Below are 17,223 nucleotides of genomic sequence, written 5' to 3'. Positions count from 1 at the left end.
TACCGCTGTGTAATTCGTCGCACTTCAAAATTTCTTTCTCCTGGACAAAAAACCTCTGCTGCCTGTACTATACATTCTGTAATGTATTCTCTATCCCAAATGGTGTTCCACTCTCTGCAATTCTGAAAGCTATTTGGCAGCTCACTTGTAGCAACGGCCTCTCAATGTCATTTTCCTCTTGTAGAAACAAACTTTATATTTTTAATCGCTTATACCTGCAAATTGTACAAAAAGCTGTGATTATATTCCATTTGTGTTGCTCGTTTTCTTCTGTTACTCCAATTATTTAGTTACGTATTTATAAATTTCTTTCTTTACACCTTCATAAAATGCAATTTATAAGATTTTGTCACTTCTTTACTTATCTTTAACTCAGTGTTTTCTCTAAGTGCTCCATTTCATCCACCATTCTTTCTCTTACATCACAAGACAAATGCAACATATTGTCTTTGTGGCTGGTGTTGCAATAATGCTCCAACGTGCAATTCTTCCAGCTCATTATAGTGTGATAGCATTTAAGCACTTTGCACAGCCTTCAAAAAATATGAAAAGCAAAGAAATCCCATTCCATATTGAATGATATAGTTTCTCTGGGTTTTATTTTTATGGAAAATTGCACAGATACCACAGTATTCCTGGTGCAGAATGTAAATCTAATTTAACGCAACTGGTGTTGTTAGCTAACTGCTTGGTGTGTGACAAAGTGACTGTCTTGATCTAGTGGCATCTAGCTGCAGGCTTCCTTTTCTTCTTTACCCTTCTGACAGAACTGTCACTCACCCCTCTGCCCCACTTGCCAATATGTTTGAAGTGCTAGACCAGAGAGCTTGCAGAGTGCTGTTTGGCCAGGTCTGATCTAGTTTTGTGTCATTAGATTTTCTCTTACGAGAAACTATGAAAAAGCAACATCATACAATAGCCAATATTATCACAGATTCAGTGGATAAACATTGCTGCTTATAAGTTAGCCAAGTTCTCTTTTTCTCCTGGGTAGGGCAAAAAGTCAACACAGACATAAACCGTGTACATCAGTGAAGACCAATAGATTGTAAAGGTCTGAAGTTGTGTCAATTTCAAACAATTACATCACATACAGGTAAAATATGTATCATGCACTCTCACATAGTAGTCATTAATCAACTACTATCCTTCAAAACACTGGAATTTCTTTGCATTATCAGTGTCAATAACAACAAATTAGAATGTTACCACATTCAACAGATCACTCTAAAAAGACATTATTTCCAGACATAAGCTTACCTTGGATTCCAAAAAGCTTGTGCTGTTGCTCGTTGAACAAATAAAAAGTCGATTAGGAACTTTTCCGCTGTGGTCGTACCAACGACAAGTCATACCAGGGAAATCTTCTTTCTTGAAAGGAAATTTTTCTACAGCAAGATTTGACTGCAATGTGAAACCAATAGTATTACCATTATCTTATGTTTTCCTGGAGACCCATATTTGCATCAGGTGTGTAATAACTACTGAAAATGCATTTTTTTAAAAAGAAAAGAATGCCTTAAAGTGGAAGAAATATAAAACCTCCACCATTAATGTGATTTTTAATATAATTCTCATTTTGAAAGGAACAAGTGTTTCAATTTCTTAAAAATTAGTCTATTTTCTCAAGTCTTGTGTAATGTGTAAGAGTCCAAAAATAATTAGGATACTGGCTGTATTCAGAAGTGCTCATATTCATTTTCCATTCATGGCTACAACAAATAATACTGAACATAAAGTCTTACTTTATGGGAAGGCATTGGAACTGATTCTGCTAGAACCTCTACTGCAGAAACCAAATTTGTGCATGTTCCATTTTCCACCTGAGCTGCTGCCATTAGTGGTTTTGGTAGGTTCATCAAGGAGCTCACTATATCAAGCAACACTGCTCCTAACTGAAAGACAAACAAATACGGTAAGGCAAGTGAATGCGTGGTAAAAATATGAGCTAGAAAGATGAGGTTTTACAAAAAGATTAATTAAATATCTTACTTACTTCTTTCTCCTTGGGGACATAGCTAAGATAGTTGTTAATAGTTCTGGAAATAAAGACTATGTCCATTTTATCTTTCAGCTGTCTACCATCTCCTGTAAAATTCCGGAGTCTTCTTGCACTCTCCAGTATACCAGTTTTTGGAAGACTCAGATTTGCCTATAACACAAAAATAAAGTTTAATTGAATGTAGCGTACCTTGAAAATCAGCATATATACAGGCACTACTACCTTTTCAAATAAAACAGTCACCGATTCTTAGATCATATTACAAATAAACCAGAACATCATTTCAGTGTGCTACTTAATGTCAGCTTGACTATCCTTCATTTCATTTCCTTGATTCATTTCCTGCATCCTTACACCAATAGTAAAATTTATTTGGAATGTAACCATATGAAAACCAGAAAACTACGTAATAACTATATATGGTTGTTCTCTATTACTGTTATCATGCTGAAATTCTATCTACATGCTGAAACAAACTATTGATGTGAATATAAGCATTACCTGGACATTAATTTTTCTGATTGTCTTTCTAAGGTCTATTACTTTTGAATTGTCAAAACTGAAAATTTAGTCTCCATACATGAATCTGTTGTTAGTCAAGAAATTATGAATTGTTGTGAACTGTGAAAATGTTCATATTCGGTAATATAGTGATAGTGTTATATCAGTGTTTTTCTACTACATGAACTAATACAACTTTGAGGCACTACTGGCATATATATTTATTTTTGGTTCACCACTGAAGAGTATTGCTGATTTGTGTTTTCTTTATGGTCCATATAATGATCAATAAGTTTGGTGTTTTTTAGGAAGATTAAGTGGTCGCTGTACCTTAGGTTATTAGTTTTAATGTAAACAAATTACAGTAGATCCAAGACATGGCAGAAAATGAGAAATTCCATCTAATAAATTATTTTCTTCACCCCTTAAAAAAATGTACACCAGTCATAACGGAACTCTTTACAGACTTCATAACATATACCATATCATTATGATCTCAGCACCAATCTCACTTCAGAGGACAACTGAACAGACTTACAATGGGTACACTGTAAACAGTTCATTTAAATCTCACAGAGGCTCATAGCGTCCAACAAATAAAAATCACCTGGTTATCACAGAGATGCACATTAATGGTAACATACTAAATGAAATCCACACACTTAATGAAATTCCTTAAGGTCTATGTGGATAACAAACTAAAATGTAGTCAACACAAAGAGCACTTGATGACCAGGGCGCTAGCTTTGTGCGCATTGTCTATTATACGGGGTTATCTTCTTGGGTAATTCAGCTAAAGTAAACAAAGTATAAGGAAAAAATCATTTACTGAATATATTCATACAAATAATCAAAAATTTTCAAAATAGCACCCTCTTGTGTCGATACACTTCTGGAGGCGGTGTTTCCATGCCCAGAAGGCAACAAAAAAAAATCAGCGGGAGCCAAGTCAGGACTGTAGGGAGGCCAGGGAACCAATGGGGTCTTAGTCCTGGCCAGGAAGTCGTTGACAATGAAGGCGCTGTGACTCGGTGCATTGTCGTGGTGAACTTTCCATGTGTCCTTGATGTCGCTTTGGCAGCGCAAGACCCTCCTTTTCAGTCTTTTGAGCACTTCCAAATAGAAAGCTGAGTTCACTGTAGTCCCGGTAGGTACGAATTCATGGTGGACAATGCCTCTGACATCAAAGAAGACAATGAGCATGGTTTTGATCCTGGACTTGCTCATGCGTGCCTTCTTGGGATGGGGCGACGATGGGGTGTGCCACTCTGAAATCTGCCTCTTTGTCTCAGGGTCATACTCAAAAATCCACAACTCATCACTAGTGATAACTGAGTTTAAAAAATGAGAATCATTTTCACACATTTCCATCATTTCTTGGCACCGAAGCACTCGTATGTGCTTGTGTTCGTCGGTCAACACTTTTGGGACGAGTTTGGCACACACTTTTCTCATGTTCAAACCTTCGGTCACAATGCAGAAAACGGTTGTTTTTGACATGTCTAGAGTTTGTACTATCAATTGAAGGCTCAGCCGTCTGTCAGAGTTCAAACAATCGCGCACATGTGTCACATTTTTGTCGACTCGTGCGGTTGATGGCCGTCCACTGTGAGGTTCGGCGGTGATCTCCTCTTGGCCCTCCATGAACGACTTGTGCCTTTGGAAAACTTGTGATTTGGGCAAGCAATCATTCCCAAAGGCATGCTGAAGTAATGGACATGTTTCGGTGGCGGACTTCCCAAGTTTAACGCAAAATTTGATAGCGTACCATTGCTCTACAGAATCATCCATTGTGCCGTGTTACATAAACTCAAAATGGGCTTGACGGAAATGCAGCTCCTGACTCTCCGGCAGCTCACAGCCGAATGAGACAAAGAGCGTTTTGAAGCTAACACCCTCCTCCACTTAGCCCAGCCAGTTACAACATGCTGTGGTGTACCGTTGTGTCAGAAAATAATTGGTCACGTTACTTATGGATCACACTCTGTACTTATTCTGCAAATGCAGACAGTACAATATTGTAAAGCTACGTTACTCAATATCTCTTCAAAAATTTTGAACATTTTATGCCCACTTCCCAGCATATTCAGTTTGTGATGACATCATTAAAAATAGAACTTGAACTGCGATTTACACAGTTCCAAAAACAGGCAGAAAAGTAAGTTCCATACTTTCTTGTTCATCGTGCACAGTTCAGTTTTGCAAAAGGTCTTCAAGAAGTTTTCATCACCAAGAAGTGAGAATCCCTAATAATTTAAAAAAAGATTTCTGAAATTCAAGAACTGGAGTTCCCCATTAGGTACATCAGTAGCCACAATCCTCACTGTAACACATCTCATTCCAGCAGCACACAGACAATTGTTCTATGATAAATACCAATATGATCATATTGATTTTAGATGTCAATAGGGCATAAATGGTGTTATTTAATACAACTGAGGAAGCAACAGCTTTTTTACCACACTGTTCACAGCAGTTATAACATAGTTAACTGTTAATGCAGTTTCTAACAGATGTTTCACTTTGTAAACTTAAGCTTTGAGTTGTATCACAACTTTCAAGATTCTCTTTCATGAGAGGACCTATGGAACACAATGACTGAATGAATTTCACCATGCTAATGTATTGTTATCACATATGATAATGTTTACAAAAACATTCACACAAGACACTAGAAGGAGGGAGAGTAATAAGCTGAGGATAAAATGTTAAGTGGTGCACTAACACTTGCTCCATAAAAATAAAAATAATGTTATAGATGTCATGCTTGAAGTATAAAGGCCTCTGTATATGGTTAAACATGTTTAACAAAATCGCTCTTATCTAGCCACAGATTTGCCATGCAAGCCCTTACATGTTCAAACTATGTTTTTGTACGTTTTACCTCAGTTTGAAGCAGACGCCATTTGCCTTTGTGTGTATTTTGAAAGTAGTGAGAATGGCAACAACAAATGCAGAAACAGCAGTCCCGGCATTGACTTTGGCACTGTGTTTAAAGGAAAGGGAGAAAACAAGACCCTGGGCCAGCGAATGACTTAGAATGAGAGATTTATACATGAAAATATTCTAATTACTCTCAGAACCCGATGACTACATCAACTTGTTTCGAATGGACACTTCAACTTTTTAAAACATGCTAATACCCTCCTAAAAGAGCAAACTTGCCTGTCAAGTTCCATCTTATCTAGCCATAGATTTGTCAAACAAACCTAAACACATACTGTTATAACGTCAAGTTTAACAATATATATTTCAGAACGACAAAACACATATAAGTCACAGAGTAAGTTGACAAGCAAGACATGTGTACACGTTAGCATTCGAATGAGCACTGAGTCCCAGTCTAGCGGCCGCTGCTCGGCTGGCCGCTTAGGTGGCGCAGCTGCTGCATGGCTGGCAGACAGCGCCGCACGTAGAGGATGCGCGTAATTGTGCGGCGGTGCTTTGAATGATCGGTGAGTCACAACACTTTTCCTCCTTTGAAATTGTTGCACTGGTCTTGATGGAGGTGTCCTGGAGATGGCTAACGTCCATGGGCGTTGTTTGACTCGCCATAAAGTCTCGAGGAGGCGGCTTCCCGTACGGACGGAAGTGTCCCTGATGATAACGGGTCGAGATGACAGGAGACGTAGGGGTCGAATCTACTGGGGCCCCCTGCACCAATCTGCTCATTGTTGCAAGTCCAGTTGATATAACAGGAGACATGGGCGATGTGTCGGCGTCCGTTGGAGGAGGAGGCGAGTAGATTTGCTCTGACAGAGGACGGTCATCCGGTTCCTGCATGGGCACGTCTCCTGGTGGCGTCCGGTCTTGGGCTGGCATCGTGATGACGGTGAGAGGGCTGCGTTGTGAGTATTGAGAGATGCCAAGATCCCAAGCGTCAGGTAGGGCCAAAAGTGGTGTAGCGGCATTCGGAACAGGCGTTTCTGGCACACGAGGCCGAAGCTGGTCCGAATGACGCACTGCAACACCTGTGTCCGTCTGGATTTCATACAGGCGTCTGCCACAGTGTCTGAAGATGCGGCCCGAGCTCCATTTTGGCCGCCTGCCATATCCCCGTACCCAGACGAGGTCGTTGGCAGTGAACCGGCCAAGTGAAGGCACCCGCGGCCATGAGGTGGAAGGCCGCAGAAGATGTAGTAGCGTGTGGGGCTGTCGGCCATGTAAGAGCTCAGCCGGGCTGTGGTCGCCCATGGGGGTGAAACGGTAAGACGCCAGAAACTGGAGAAGCGCATCATCAGCAGCAGAAGAAGCAAGAAGTTTCCGCATCTGAGCCTTAAATGTGTGGATCAGTCGTTCAGCCTCACCGTTGGATTGTGGATGGAACGGAGGGGCCGTGACATGCATAACGCCATGACAAGCACAAAAATCCGCAAATTCAGAAGAGGCAAATGGCGGACCATTATCAGTAACAAGAGTAGAGGGGAGGCCTTCCAAAGAAAAAATGCGGGCGAGAGCACTGGTGGTTGCCGCGGTGGTAGGCGACGTGCAACGGACAATGAAAGGAAAGTTAGAGTAGGCGTCAATTACGAGGAGCCAATAAGTACCTAAAAAGGGTCCCGCAAAGTCAGCACGAATGCGGTCCGAGGGCTTCTCACGCGAAGGCCACGGTGACAAAGAAGACTTCGTGGCAGCGGCCTGTGACACACAAGGGCCGCAGGCAGCGACCATGTGTGCTATTTCAGAGTCGATGCCAGGCCAGTACACATGACGGTGCGCCAGAGATTTTGTGCGAGACACACCCCCAGTGCCCTTGGTGAAGGAGGCACAAGACCGAAGCACGCAAAGACGCAGGTACCACAACACGTGGCGAAGCATTGTCAGTGGAGAGGAGGATAACACCATCCCTAGCCATGAGGCGGTAGCGCAAAGCGTAGTAGTTCCGCAACGGATCAGAAGTCTTAGCGGACAGGTGATCTAGCCAACCCTTCTGAACACAGCGTAAAACCTGGGAGAGGGTAGGGTCAGAACCCGTAGCAGCCGCCAGCCTGTCCCCAGTGATGGGGAACCTGTCCACAACCCGCTGCTTGGCAACATCCAGGTGGAAACACAAAAGTTCGTCCCTATCGAATGCCGGATCAGGACCCATGGGAAGGCGAGACAGAGCATCAGCATTTGCATGTTGAGCCGTTGGCCGGAAATGAATCTCATAATTGAAACGAGACAAGTAAAGAGCCCAACGCTGGAGGCAGTGTGCAGCCTTGTCGGGAAGTGACGTTGATGGATGAAACAAGGAAACAAGTGGTTTGTGATCCGTAACAAGATGAAATTTTGAGCCATAGAGAAAAACACCACACTTATGAAGAGCATAAATAATGGCCAAAGCTTCTTTTCCAATTTGAGAATACTTTTGTTGGGCATCCATGAGAGTTTTGGAGGCATAAGCAATAGGTTGCTCCGAACCGTCAGAAAAACGGTGCGCAAGGACTGCACCGACCCCGTATTGAGAGGCGTCTGTGGCAAGAACAAGATGTTGGCCAGGTCGATAAGTAGCCAGGCATGGGGCCTGTTTCAGCATAGCCTTCAGTTTCTGGAAAGCCGCATTGCATGATGCGGACCAGTGAAAAGGCACATTTTTATGCAACAGGCGATGCAACGGCTGAGCCACCGAAGCCACAGAAGGTAAAAACTTGTGATAGTATGCTATTTTCCCCAAGAAGGCCTGCAGCTCCTTAACAGATGTAGAGCGAGGAAGGGCATCAATCGCAGCGACAGTTTGCTGAAGCGGACGAATACCATCCCGAGAGAGTTGAAACCCCAAGTACGTGACAGATGCCCGAAAAAATTGTGATTTTTGAGGATTACACTTAAGACCGGCAGTCTGTAAGACATGAAAAAGTGTGCAGAGATTTTGAAGATGTTCGTCAGTGATGGAGCCAGTGACAACAATGTCATCCATGTAATTGATACACCCAGGGACAGGGAGCAATAATTGTTCCAAGAATCGCTGAAAGAGAGCAGGGGCGCTAGCAACCCCGAATGGCAAGCGTTGGTATTGATAGAGGCCGAAAGGTGTGTAAGGACCAGAAACTGCCGGGAAGCAGCATCGAGAGGAAGTTGATGATAAGCTTCTGACAGGTCAGTTTTAGAAAAATACTGGCCTCCAGCAAGTTTAGTGAACAGTTCTTCAGGACGGGGCATAGGGTAAGTGTCGATGAGGCATTGAGCATTTACAGTGGCTTTGAAATCGCCACAGAGACGAATATCACCATTTGGCTTAGCAACGACAATGACAGGAGAGGACCACTCACTGGAAGTGACAGGAAGCAAGACCCCTGAAGTAGTGAGACGATCCAACTCCCGTTTTACCTGATCACGAAGGGCCACAGGGAGGGCCAAGCCCAAAAAAACTTAGGCCGAGCAGTGGGTTTGAGCGTGATATGAGCTTCAAAGTCATTTGCATGGCCTAACCCAGGAGAAAAAAGGGACGAAAATGTCGTCAACAAGGAATCCAGTTGAGCGTAAGGAATAGCATCAGAGACAATATTGACAGAGTCATCTATGGAGAACCCAAAAACGCGAAAGGCATCAAAACCAAAAAGATTTTCTGCGTTGCTCTGGTCGACCACAAATATGGGAACTGTGCGAACGACGGATTTGTAAGATACCTCAGCAGTAAACTGTCCCAAGAGAGAAATCTTCTGTTTATTGTACGTCCGTAATTGCCAAGTGACAGGTGACTGGAGTGGAGAACCCAACTGAAGATACGTCTGAGAATTAATTATAGTGGCAGCAGAACCGGTATCCACTTGTATGCTAACATCTCGACCAAGGATTTGGACAGTGAGGAATAACTTCCCTGAAAGGGAAGTAGTGCAATTGACAGACAACACAGAATCAGAATCAGCGTCATGTTCATGAACATCATGTATGCGGTCGGATTTGCAAACGGAAGACACATGACCTTTCTTTTTGCAATTGTGACACACAGCCCAACGTTGGGGACAATCCTCTCGTGAATGTTTCGTAAAACACCGCGGACATAAAGGAAGTTGCCGGGGGTTTTGCTGCAGTTTCTTAGCGGGTTGTTTACGGCTAGGCCGAGGCTGCGCGTGGGAGCGCACTGCGGCCACGTCGGCCGGCGGGGACGCGCCGCAATCGTCGTCAACAGCGAACAGAGGTTGTATTTCCCCAACATCACCTCAAGCCTCTTTTTGCGCCCCAGCGGCGCGAGAAATTTCAAAAGACTGCGCAATGGAGAGAACTTCATCTAGAGTCGGATTCGCCAACTGAAGGGCACATTGCCGAACTTCTTTGTTGGGTGCCGACCATATAATAGCATCCCGTACCATGGAATCGGCATAGGATTCTTTGTGAACGTCAGTAACAAATTGACACTTTCGACTGAGGCCGTGAAGTTCAGCAGCCCAAGCGCGATAGGTATGATGTGGCTGTTTTTGACAACAATAAAAGGCAACACGAGAGGCTACCACATGCGTTTGCTTTTGAAAATAGACAGACAGAAGTGAGCACATTTCAGCAAAGGACAAAGATGCAGGATCCTTCAAAGGAGCCAATTGCGATAACAACTGATACATTTGAGATGAAATCCAGGAAAGGAACAGAGACTTACATGGTTGTTCGTGCGTGACATGAAATGCCAAGAAGTGCTGTGGAAGACGTTTTTCATAATCAGACCAGTCTTCCGCCGTCTTGTTGTAAGGAGGAAAAGGAGGTACAGCTAACGACGAGAAACGCCCCGCATTTGACGCCGCGACGAAATCGCGAATCGTTGCTGTTAGAAGCGTTTGCTGTTCAAGGAGATTTTGCAATAGTTGCTCGATAGTAGCCACGGAACCCGGTGGGTCAACGGTGAAAAGGAAAAATCCCATGCTCGTTGCCAATTGTTATAACGTCAAGTTTAACAATATATATTTCCGAATGACACAACACATATAAGTCACAGAGTAAGTTGACAAGCAAGACATGTGTACACGTTAGCATTCAAATGATCACTGAGTCCCAGTCTAGTGGCCGCTGCTCGGCTGGCCGCTTAGGTGGCGCAGCTGCTGCATGGCTGACAGACAGCGCCGCACGTAGAGGACGCGCGTAATTGCGCGGCGGCGCTTTGAATGATCGGCGAGTTACAACACATACTAAGAAAGCTTGTCAATTTAACCACACTTTTTAAGCAGACACTTTTCGTGGATGCTGTATTTTGATACTAGAGGGACTGGCTATAAACACAGATCAAACATTTCTAAAATTGCCTCTGATGCTGCGTTTGAGGAAGAAGAAAACAAGACACTGGCCAGGGAATGGTTTAAAATGAGAAACATACAACTGGAAATGTTTCACTCAGCGCCTGATGATTACATCAACTTTCTGCAGACGGGCAGTGAAATGTTTAATAACCTGTTTCACGTTACTTCACCTTCACACAGAAAAAGAAGACACAGGTATGCAAAAATTTATGCTTTTCTACTTGGTCTTCTAATGACAGGTCATTAAAATACCACAACGTGGGAACGCATAGCCCACATCATCTGTGTAAGAACCAAAAGACTTTGATTTCTTTTATTTCATTTCACTCCACTTGTATGCTATACATACTGATTTTGTTCATAACCTCTTCATGTGTAATATATGGCTGGGTAAAATGTGGTACCTCTAGCATTTTGGTAATTGTCAGTGCTATTTTGTTTTTATATTTGATCATAGTTTTTATGGTAGTGGACAGTCACAATACAATGAGATAAATTGTAATAAAACAATTTTTCACTAAACAAATGCAGCAAAATATCGACACAAAAAACGTCCGCCATCTTGTCAAAATTCCTGTCAATCAAAATTTCTCGCAAACATGATCTATGCTTGACAAACACATCAAACTGCACCACACACAGTCATTTGTTTGGCAAGCATAATTAAGTGTGACAAAATGTTTGATTGTTTAATGGGGCCTCAACAGAATGAGACAGAAATCCAGCAGGGAGTTGAAGCAATTATTCCGAAAAATAATGAGAAATGAAATACATGGAAATATCTTCAGTGATTTAAAAGAATCAAGGGAGGCATTAAAACTTGGTTCATAAATAGTCTAAACTGATTTTGTATGTTATTTAAGGTTTCCAGCATTTTACTCATTTCTCCCTCTTTTGAAATCCTACAAATCTTAAGTGCACAGTTTCTCTATACACAATAAACTAAACTGATTCACAGAAATGATAAACACAGGGAAAAGAACACACAGTAAATATCTGCAATGGGTTTTGAAAGGCAGATACAAGCTCCTTACAGAAATTTATAGCACCACAAATGCAAATGTATTTTTTAATACATACAAGTTAAGTTTTTAATTAAATGCCTCATTTTTCAGATGACAGTGGTGCTTCATAAACTATTCATAGACGCTAGGTTGGGAATAGAAGGTTGGGAATTAAACAAGAAGATTTTTATTTACAATATAAATACTTTACAAGTAAAGAAGATCAGTTATCAAAAAGTAGAAGCTTTGTCCCTCCTCTACCACGCCCCCCCCCCCCTCCCCCACACATGAAGAAGAAGAAGAAGAAGAAGAAAACTTGCTAGCTTTTGGAATGAATCCTTTCTTGAGCTAGAGTACAAATACACACACACACACATATGAAGTGTGTGAGAAAAGTAATGATACTGACACCACTGCGAGCAATCTTGCAATGCTATGTTGTTCTACGTGTGTAGGTTGGTGTGCTCATCCTTTCCAGATGGCCAGTCTGAGTGTCAACTCCGAACAGTGATTTTTGACAACGCTATCAGTGAAATTGTGTCTTCGTTGCGTGTTACAAAAATGGAATGACAGAATTTAGAGCAACATTACAAAATCAAGTTTTGTGTTAAACTTGGGGAAGCTGCAAGTGTGACATTTAAAATGTTGGAACACAACCTGTGGGGAACATTCCTTATCAAGAGGACAAGTTTTTGGCTGGCACAAATAAGTTTTCGATGGCCAAGAACATGATGATTATGATGAACATGAACCTCAGTCAGGGAGACCTTCAGTTTCAAAAACCAATGAAAATGTTGAAAGTGTGCATGCACCTTTGAGATCAGACTGAGGTTTAACAAAATGGATGACTGGTGACCTGTTCAACATTTTCACCGAATACCAAATTCAGACAGAAGTTTTGCATTAGTAAAAGGTTTGTGCCAAAATAGCATCAAAAAATCTCAAAACTGAGCAGGAGGACAATCGAAGGTGTACTGATCTTTTTGAGGGGATTGCCAAACACCACAAATGGTTTATTCGTGTAATCAGAGGTGATGATTCCTGGATTTTTGAGTATGATCCTGAGACAAAGTGGCAAAGTGATGAGTGGCAGAATGAGACACTCCTTGATCGAAAAGAAGCTCGAATGAGCAAATCAAAGATCAAAGCAGTGGTGATTTGCTTTTTTCACAGTAGGGGTATCACACATAAAAAATCTATTCCTCCATGACAAACTGTCCACCAAGTGTTTTACAAAGACGTCCTTGAAAGTCTCAAGAAAAGGGTGAACTGAGTGTGAGTGGACACCACAGACTAGTGGATGCTGCATCATGACACTGCCTGATGCCACATGGCCACTTCCATCACTGAATTTTTTATCTCAAAAAGCATTCCTGTTATTCCACAGCCCCCTATTCACCTGATCTGCTTCCTTGTGACTTTTTCTTTTTCTGAAATTGAAAAACGTTTTATAGGATGTCATCTGGAATACATTCAAAAGAATGTGACCGGCACATGTTACAGGCCCTGCCAGCTGAAGCCTTTCAGCACTGGCACCAAGACTGGGAACGACTCCACCGGTGTGTAGCTGTCGAAGGGAACTACTTTGGAGAGGACAATATTGTTGTCTGAAATAAATAAAAGCTTTAGTAGGTAAAAAACCAATAAATGTTTTGGTAGATAAAAAATCAATTTTATTATTTTTCTCACACACCTCACATGCAAGCATGCACACACGAGCCTCTGCCTCTACATGGTGCCAGTTGGATGCACAGTGCTAGGATTACAATTTGGCAAATGGGCTGGGCTGGGGTGGGGGTTGTACGGTGTGTGGTGGGTAGAGGGAGAGAGAGGTGAAAGGTAGGAACACGGACTGGGGTTGGGCAGCTAGCAGCTTGAAGGGACGCAGCTGGTTTTCTGGCTAGGAATGAGGGAGGGAGGGGTGGTAGATACATGAGCTAGGCATGTGATGCACACCTATCAGAGCCAATGGGAAGCAGTGCACTATGAAGGTGAAGTGTAGACATGAAATGGGAGGTGGTGATAGGAGAATGGAAGAGAAACTGTTGGGTGGAGGGTGTGGGGACATTGGGTTAATGGAGACTGAGGTCAGGAGCGTTATGGGAGTGATGTATTTGTTACAAAGATAACTTCAATCCGCATAGTTCAGAGAAGCTGGTGGTGGAAGGAAGGATACAGACAGCCAGCCCAGGTTGTGAAGCAGCCATTGAAATCGAGCATCTTGTTCTCAGCTGCATATTGTGCCACCGAGCAGTCAACTTTGTTCTTTGTAACAGTTTGGTGGTGGCCATTCATTCTGATGGACAACTGGTTGATTGTCATACTGACACAAATAGCTGTGCAGTGATTGCAGTGGCTGCTTTCACATGTGGTCCTGCTTCTGATGGGGTTGGATAAGCCTGTGGCAGGTGCAGGATAAGACATGCTAGGAAGGTGGATTGGACAGGTCTTGCAGTGGGGTCTTCCACAGGGATATGGGGCCTGTGGCAAGTAGTTGGGAGCGGGATTGGCATAGGATAGAGTAAGATGTTGTGCAGGTTGAGGGAGGTGGGGTGGGGGTTAGTCTCTTGGGTAGGATGTCTATCATTTCAGGCATAAAATAGATAATCAAAGCCCTGGTGAAGGATACAGTTCAGCTGTTCCAGTCCAGTGTGATACTGGGTGATGGGGGCTCTACTTTGTGACCTATTCTTGTGGGCAGTGGGAGGATTAGGGTTGTATGAGGATTTGGCAGTGGAAATCTGTTTGCAGACCAGATTTGGAGGGTCGTGCCTGTCTGTGAAGGCCCTCATGAGACTTCTAGCATAATGCGCAAGGGAGTTCTCATCACTGCTGATAAGCCATCGATGGATGGCTATATAGGGGCAAAATGTGTGTGTGTGTGTGTGTGTGTGTGTGTGTGTGTGTGTGTGTGTGTGTGCGTGCGTGCGTGCATGTGTGTGTTGTATGTTTATTTGCACTCTAACTCGGCACTTCTGCTTTCCTTGGTGAGTGGTCTCTTTAACTCCCAAAGTGTTTACAATCTAACAGAACTTTCCTATTATAATTATACACTACTGGCCATTAAAACTGCTACACCACGAAGATGACATACTACAGATGCGAAATTTAACTGACAGGAAGAAGATGCTGTGATATGCAAATGATTAGCTTTTCAGAGCATTCACAAAAGGTTGGCACTGTAAGGCGACACCTACAACGTGCTGACATGAGGAAAGTTTCCAACCCGATTTCTCATACACAAACAGCAGTTGACCGGCATTGCCTGGTGAAACGTTGATGTGATGCCTTGTGTAAGGAGGACTTTGATAAAGGTCGGATTGTAGCCTATCGCGATTGCGGTTTATCGTATCGCGACATTGCTGCTCACGTTTGTTGAGATGCAATGACTGTTAGCAGAATATGGAATTGGTGAGTTCAGGAGGGTAATACGGAACACCGTGCAGGATCCTAACGGCCTCGTATCACTAGCAGTCGAGATGACAGGCATCTTATCTGCATGGCTGTAACGGATCGTGCAGCCATGTCTCAAACCCTGAGTCAACAGATGGGGACATTTGCAAGACAACAACCATCTGCACGAACAGTTCGACGACATTTGCAGCAGCAAGGGCTATCAGCTTGAAGGCTATAGCTGCCGTTACCCTTCACACTGCATCACAGACAGGAACGCCTGCGATGGTGTACTCAACGACAAATCTAGGTGCACAAATGGCAAAACGTAATTTTTTCACATGACTCCAGGTTCTGTTTACAGCATCATGATGGTTGCATCCATGTTTGGCAACATAGCGGTGGACGCACGTTGGAAGCGTGTATTCGTCATCGCCGTACTGGTGTATCACCCGGCATGATGGTATGGGGTACCACTAGTTACACGTCTCGGTCACCTCTTGTTCGCAATGATGGCACTTTGAACAGTGGACGTTACTTTTCAGATGTGTTACGACGCGTTGCTCTACCCGTCATTCGATCCCTGTGAAACCCTACATTTCAGCAGGATAATGCACAATCGCATGCTGCAGGTCCTATACGGGCCTTTCTGGATACAGAAAATGTTTGACTGCTGCCCTGGCCAGCACATTCTCCAGACCTCTCACCAATTGGAAACGTCTGGTCAATGGTGGCAGAGCAACTGGCTCATCACAATATGCCATGCACTACTCTTGATGAACTGTGGTATCGTGTTGAAGCTGCATGGGCAGCTGTACCTGTATACGCCATCCAAGCTCTGTTTGACTCAATGCCCAGGTGTATCAAGGCCGTTATTTCGGCCAGAGGTGATTGTTCTGGGTACTGATTTCTCAGGAGCTACGCACCCAAATTGCGTGAAAATGTAATCACATGTCAGTTCTAGTATAATATATTTGTCCAATGAATACCTGTTTATCATCTGCATTTCTTCTTGGTGTAGCAATTTTAATGGTCAGTGGTGTATTTATAAGAATTTTATTCAATAACTCACTGCCAATATTAATTGTAATATGATGGCAACATCATATATTTTATTCTAATGGATAAAACTATTTAATTCATGTGCAGCCTACCTTTGAAAATTGCTCAAGCACATTAGTGATGTGGCTAGTATATGGACAAGCAGAAGTATCGAGGGCATCCCACTGCCCATCAATGGTGCAGTTGTGGTGTGCTTGCTGAGGTCCAGTTCCATGGCCCTTGATCTGCTCTCCTTGACAGTCTACTACTACTGTATGACCCACAACAGTTTTGGGCCATATGTACACCCCTTTGTTGTTAGATGTTACTGAGAAAAGAGAAAACATAGTCCACTGATAGACATCAAAAGTAATTCAGAACTTAAAGAAAATTTGTTATTCTTTAGCATAAAAATCACCATGCTAAACATTTTTGACAAATTACAACAAATATATGAACCAAGGCTTAAAATCAGCTCCATGATCTGTGATGGCCACTACAGCCCATATTCCAACAGTCTTATCTGTGACATGATTTTTTTCAGACAAACGAGCCTCAATTTCACAACTGCTGGAATTTTGCAATTGTTCAGGAAAGGTATGTCCACAATTTATATTCATTTGGATACTTATAATCTTCCAGCTCAATGGAGCTGAGCTGTAAGAAACTAAACCAAAACTGTGAATGAGAAAATTAAACACATTAATTTTATAAAATACTTACGGAATAGTTCATAACTTTTCACACATAAGATAAGCTTGTAGCCAACTCTAAATCAATATGGAAAGAACTAGCAGCTCTAAATTAGATGGCAAAGTAAAGAGCACAACCATACAAGAACAGAATTGTAATACTGCCAGACTACCTCCAAAAGGGCTACATAGTTGCTGCAGACTACAGCTGTAAAATGTAATGAAATCTACACTGGAGACCACTGAGACTGAGTAAAGCTGTGCAAAGGATCGGTGTTCTAACAAGGTAATGGACTTGCTGAAAGTAGTCATATTTCTTAAAATATGAAGGGAAAAAATAGACTGGTCTGAAACTCTGAGGCAATTGAGCAAGTAGTTTTTGTATG

At 42.6% G+C, this 17,223-nt stretch overlaps 1 protein-coding gene across 3 annotated transcripts in view; it reads right to left on the bottom strand.

The window, feature by feature from the left end:
* Window positions 1-17,223, bottom strand: part of LOC124796455 (adhesion G protein-coupled receptor A3) — a 197,044-nt gene that overhangs the window by 62,315 nt on the left and 117,506 nt on the right. For all 3 annotated transcript variants that reach the window (XM_047260676.1, XM_047260677.1, XM_047260678.1), the window contains 4 exons: window positions 16,259-16,473; window positions 1,997-2,152; window positions 1,746-1,895; window positions 1,261-1,404 (listed from right to left, as the gene is read on the bottom strand). In XM_047260676.1, the coding sequence (XP_047116632.1) occupies window positions 1,261-1,404; window positions 1,746-1,895; window positions 1,997-2,152; window positions 16,259-16,473 (665 nt within the window). The remainder of the gene's footprint in view (window positions 1-1,260; window positions 1,405-1,745; window positions 1,896-1,996; window positions 2,153-16,258; window positions 16,474-17,223) is intronic.

The sequence above is a fragment of the Schistocerca piceifrons genome, chromosome 4 (genome assembly GCF_021461385.2).
Source record: "Schistocerca piceifrons isolate TAMUIC-IGC-003096 chromosome 4, iqSchPice1.1, whole genome shotgun sequence".
Lineage (NCBI taxonomy): Eukaryota > Metazoa > Arthropoda > Insecta > Orthoptera > Acrididae > Schistocerca > Schistocerca piceifrons.
This window is presented reverse-complemented; position numbering and strand designations above follow the sequence as displayed.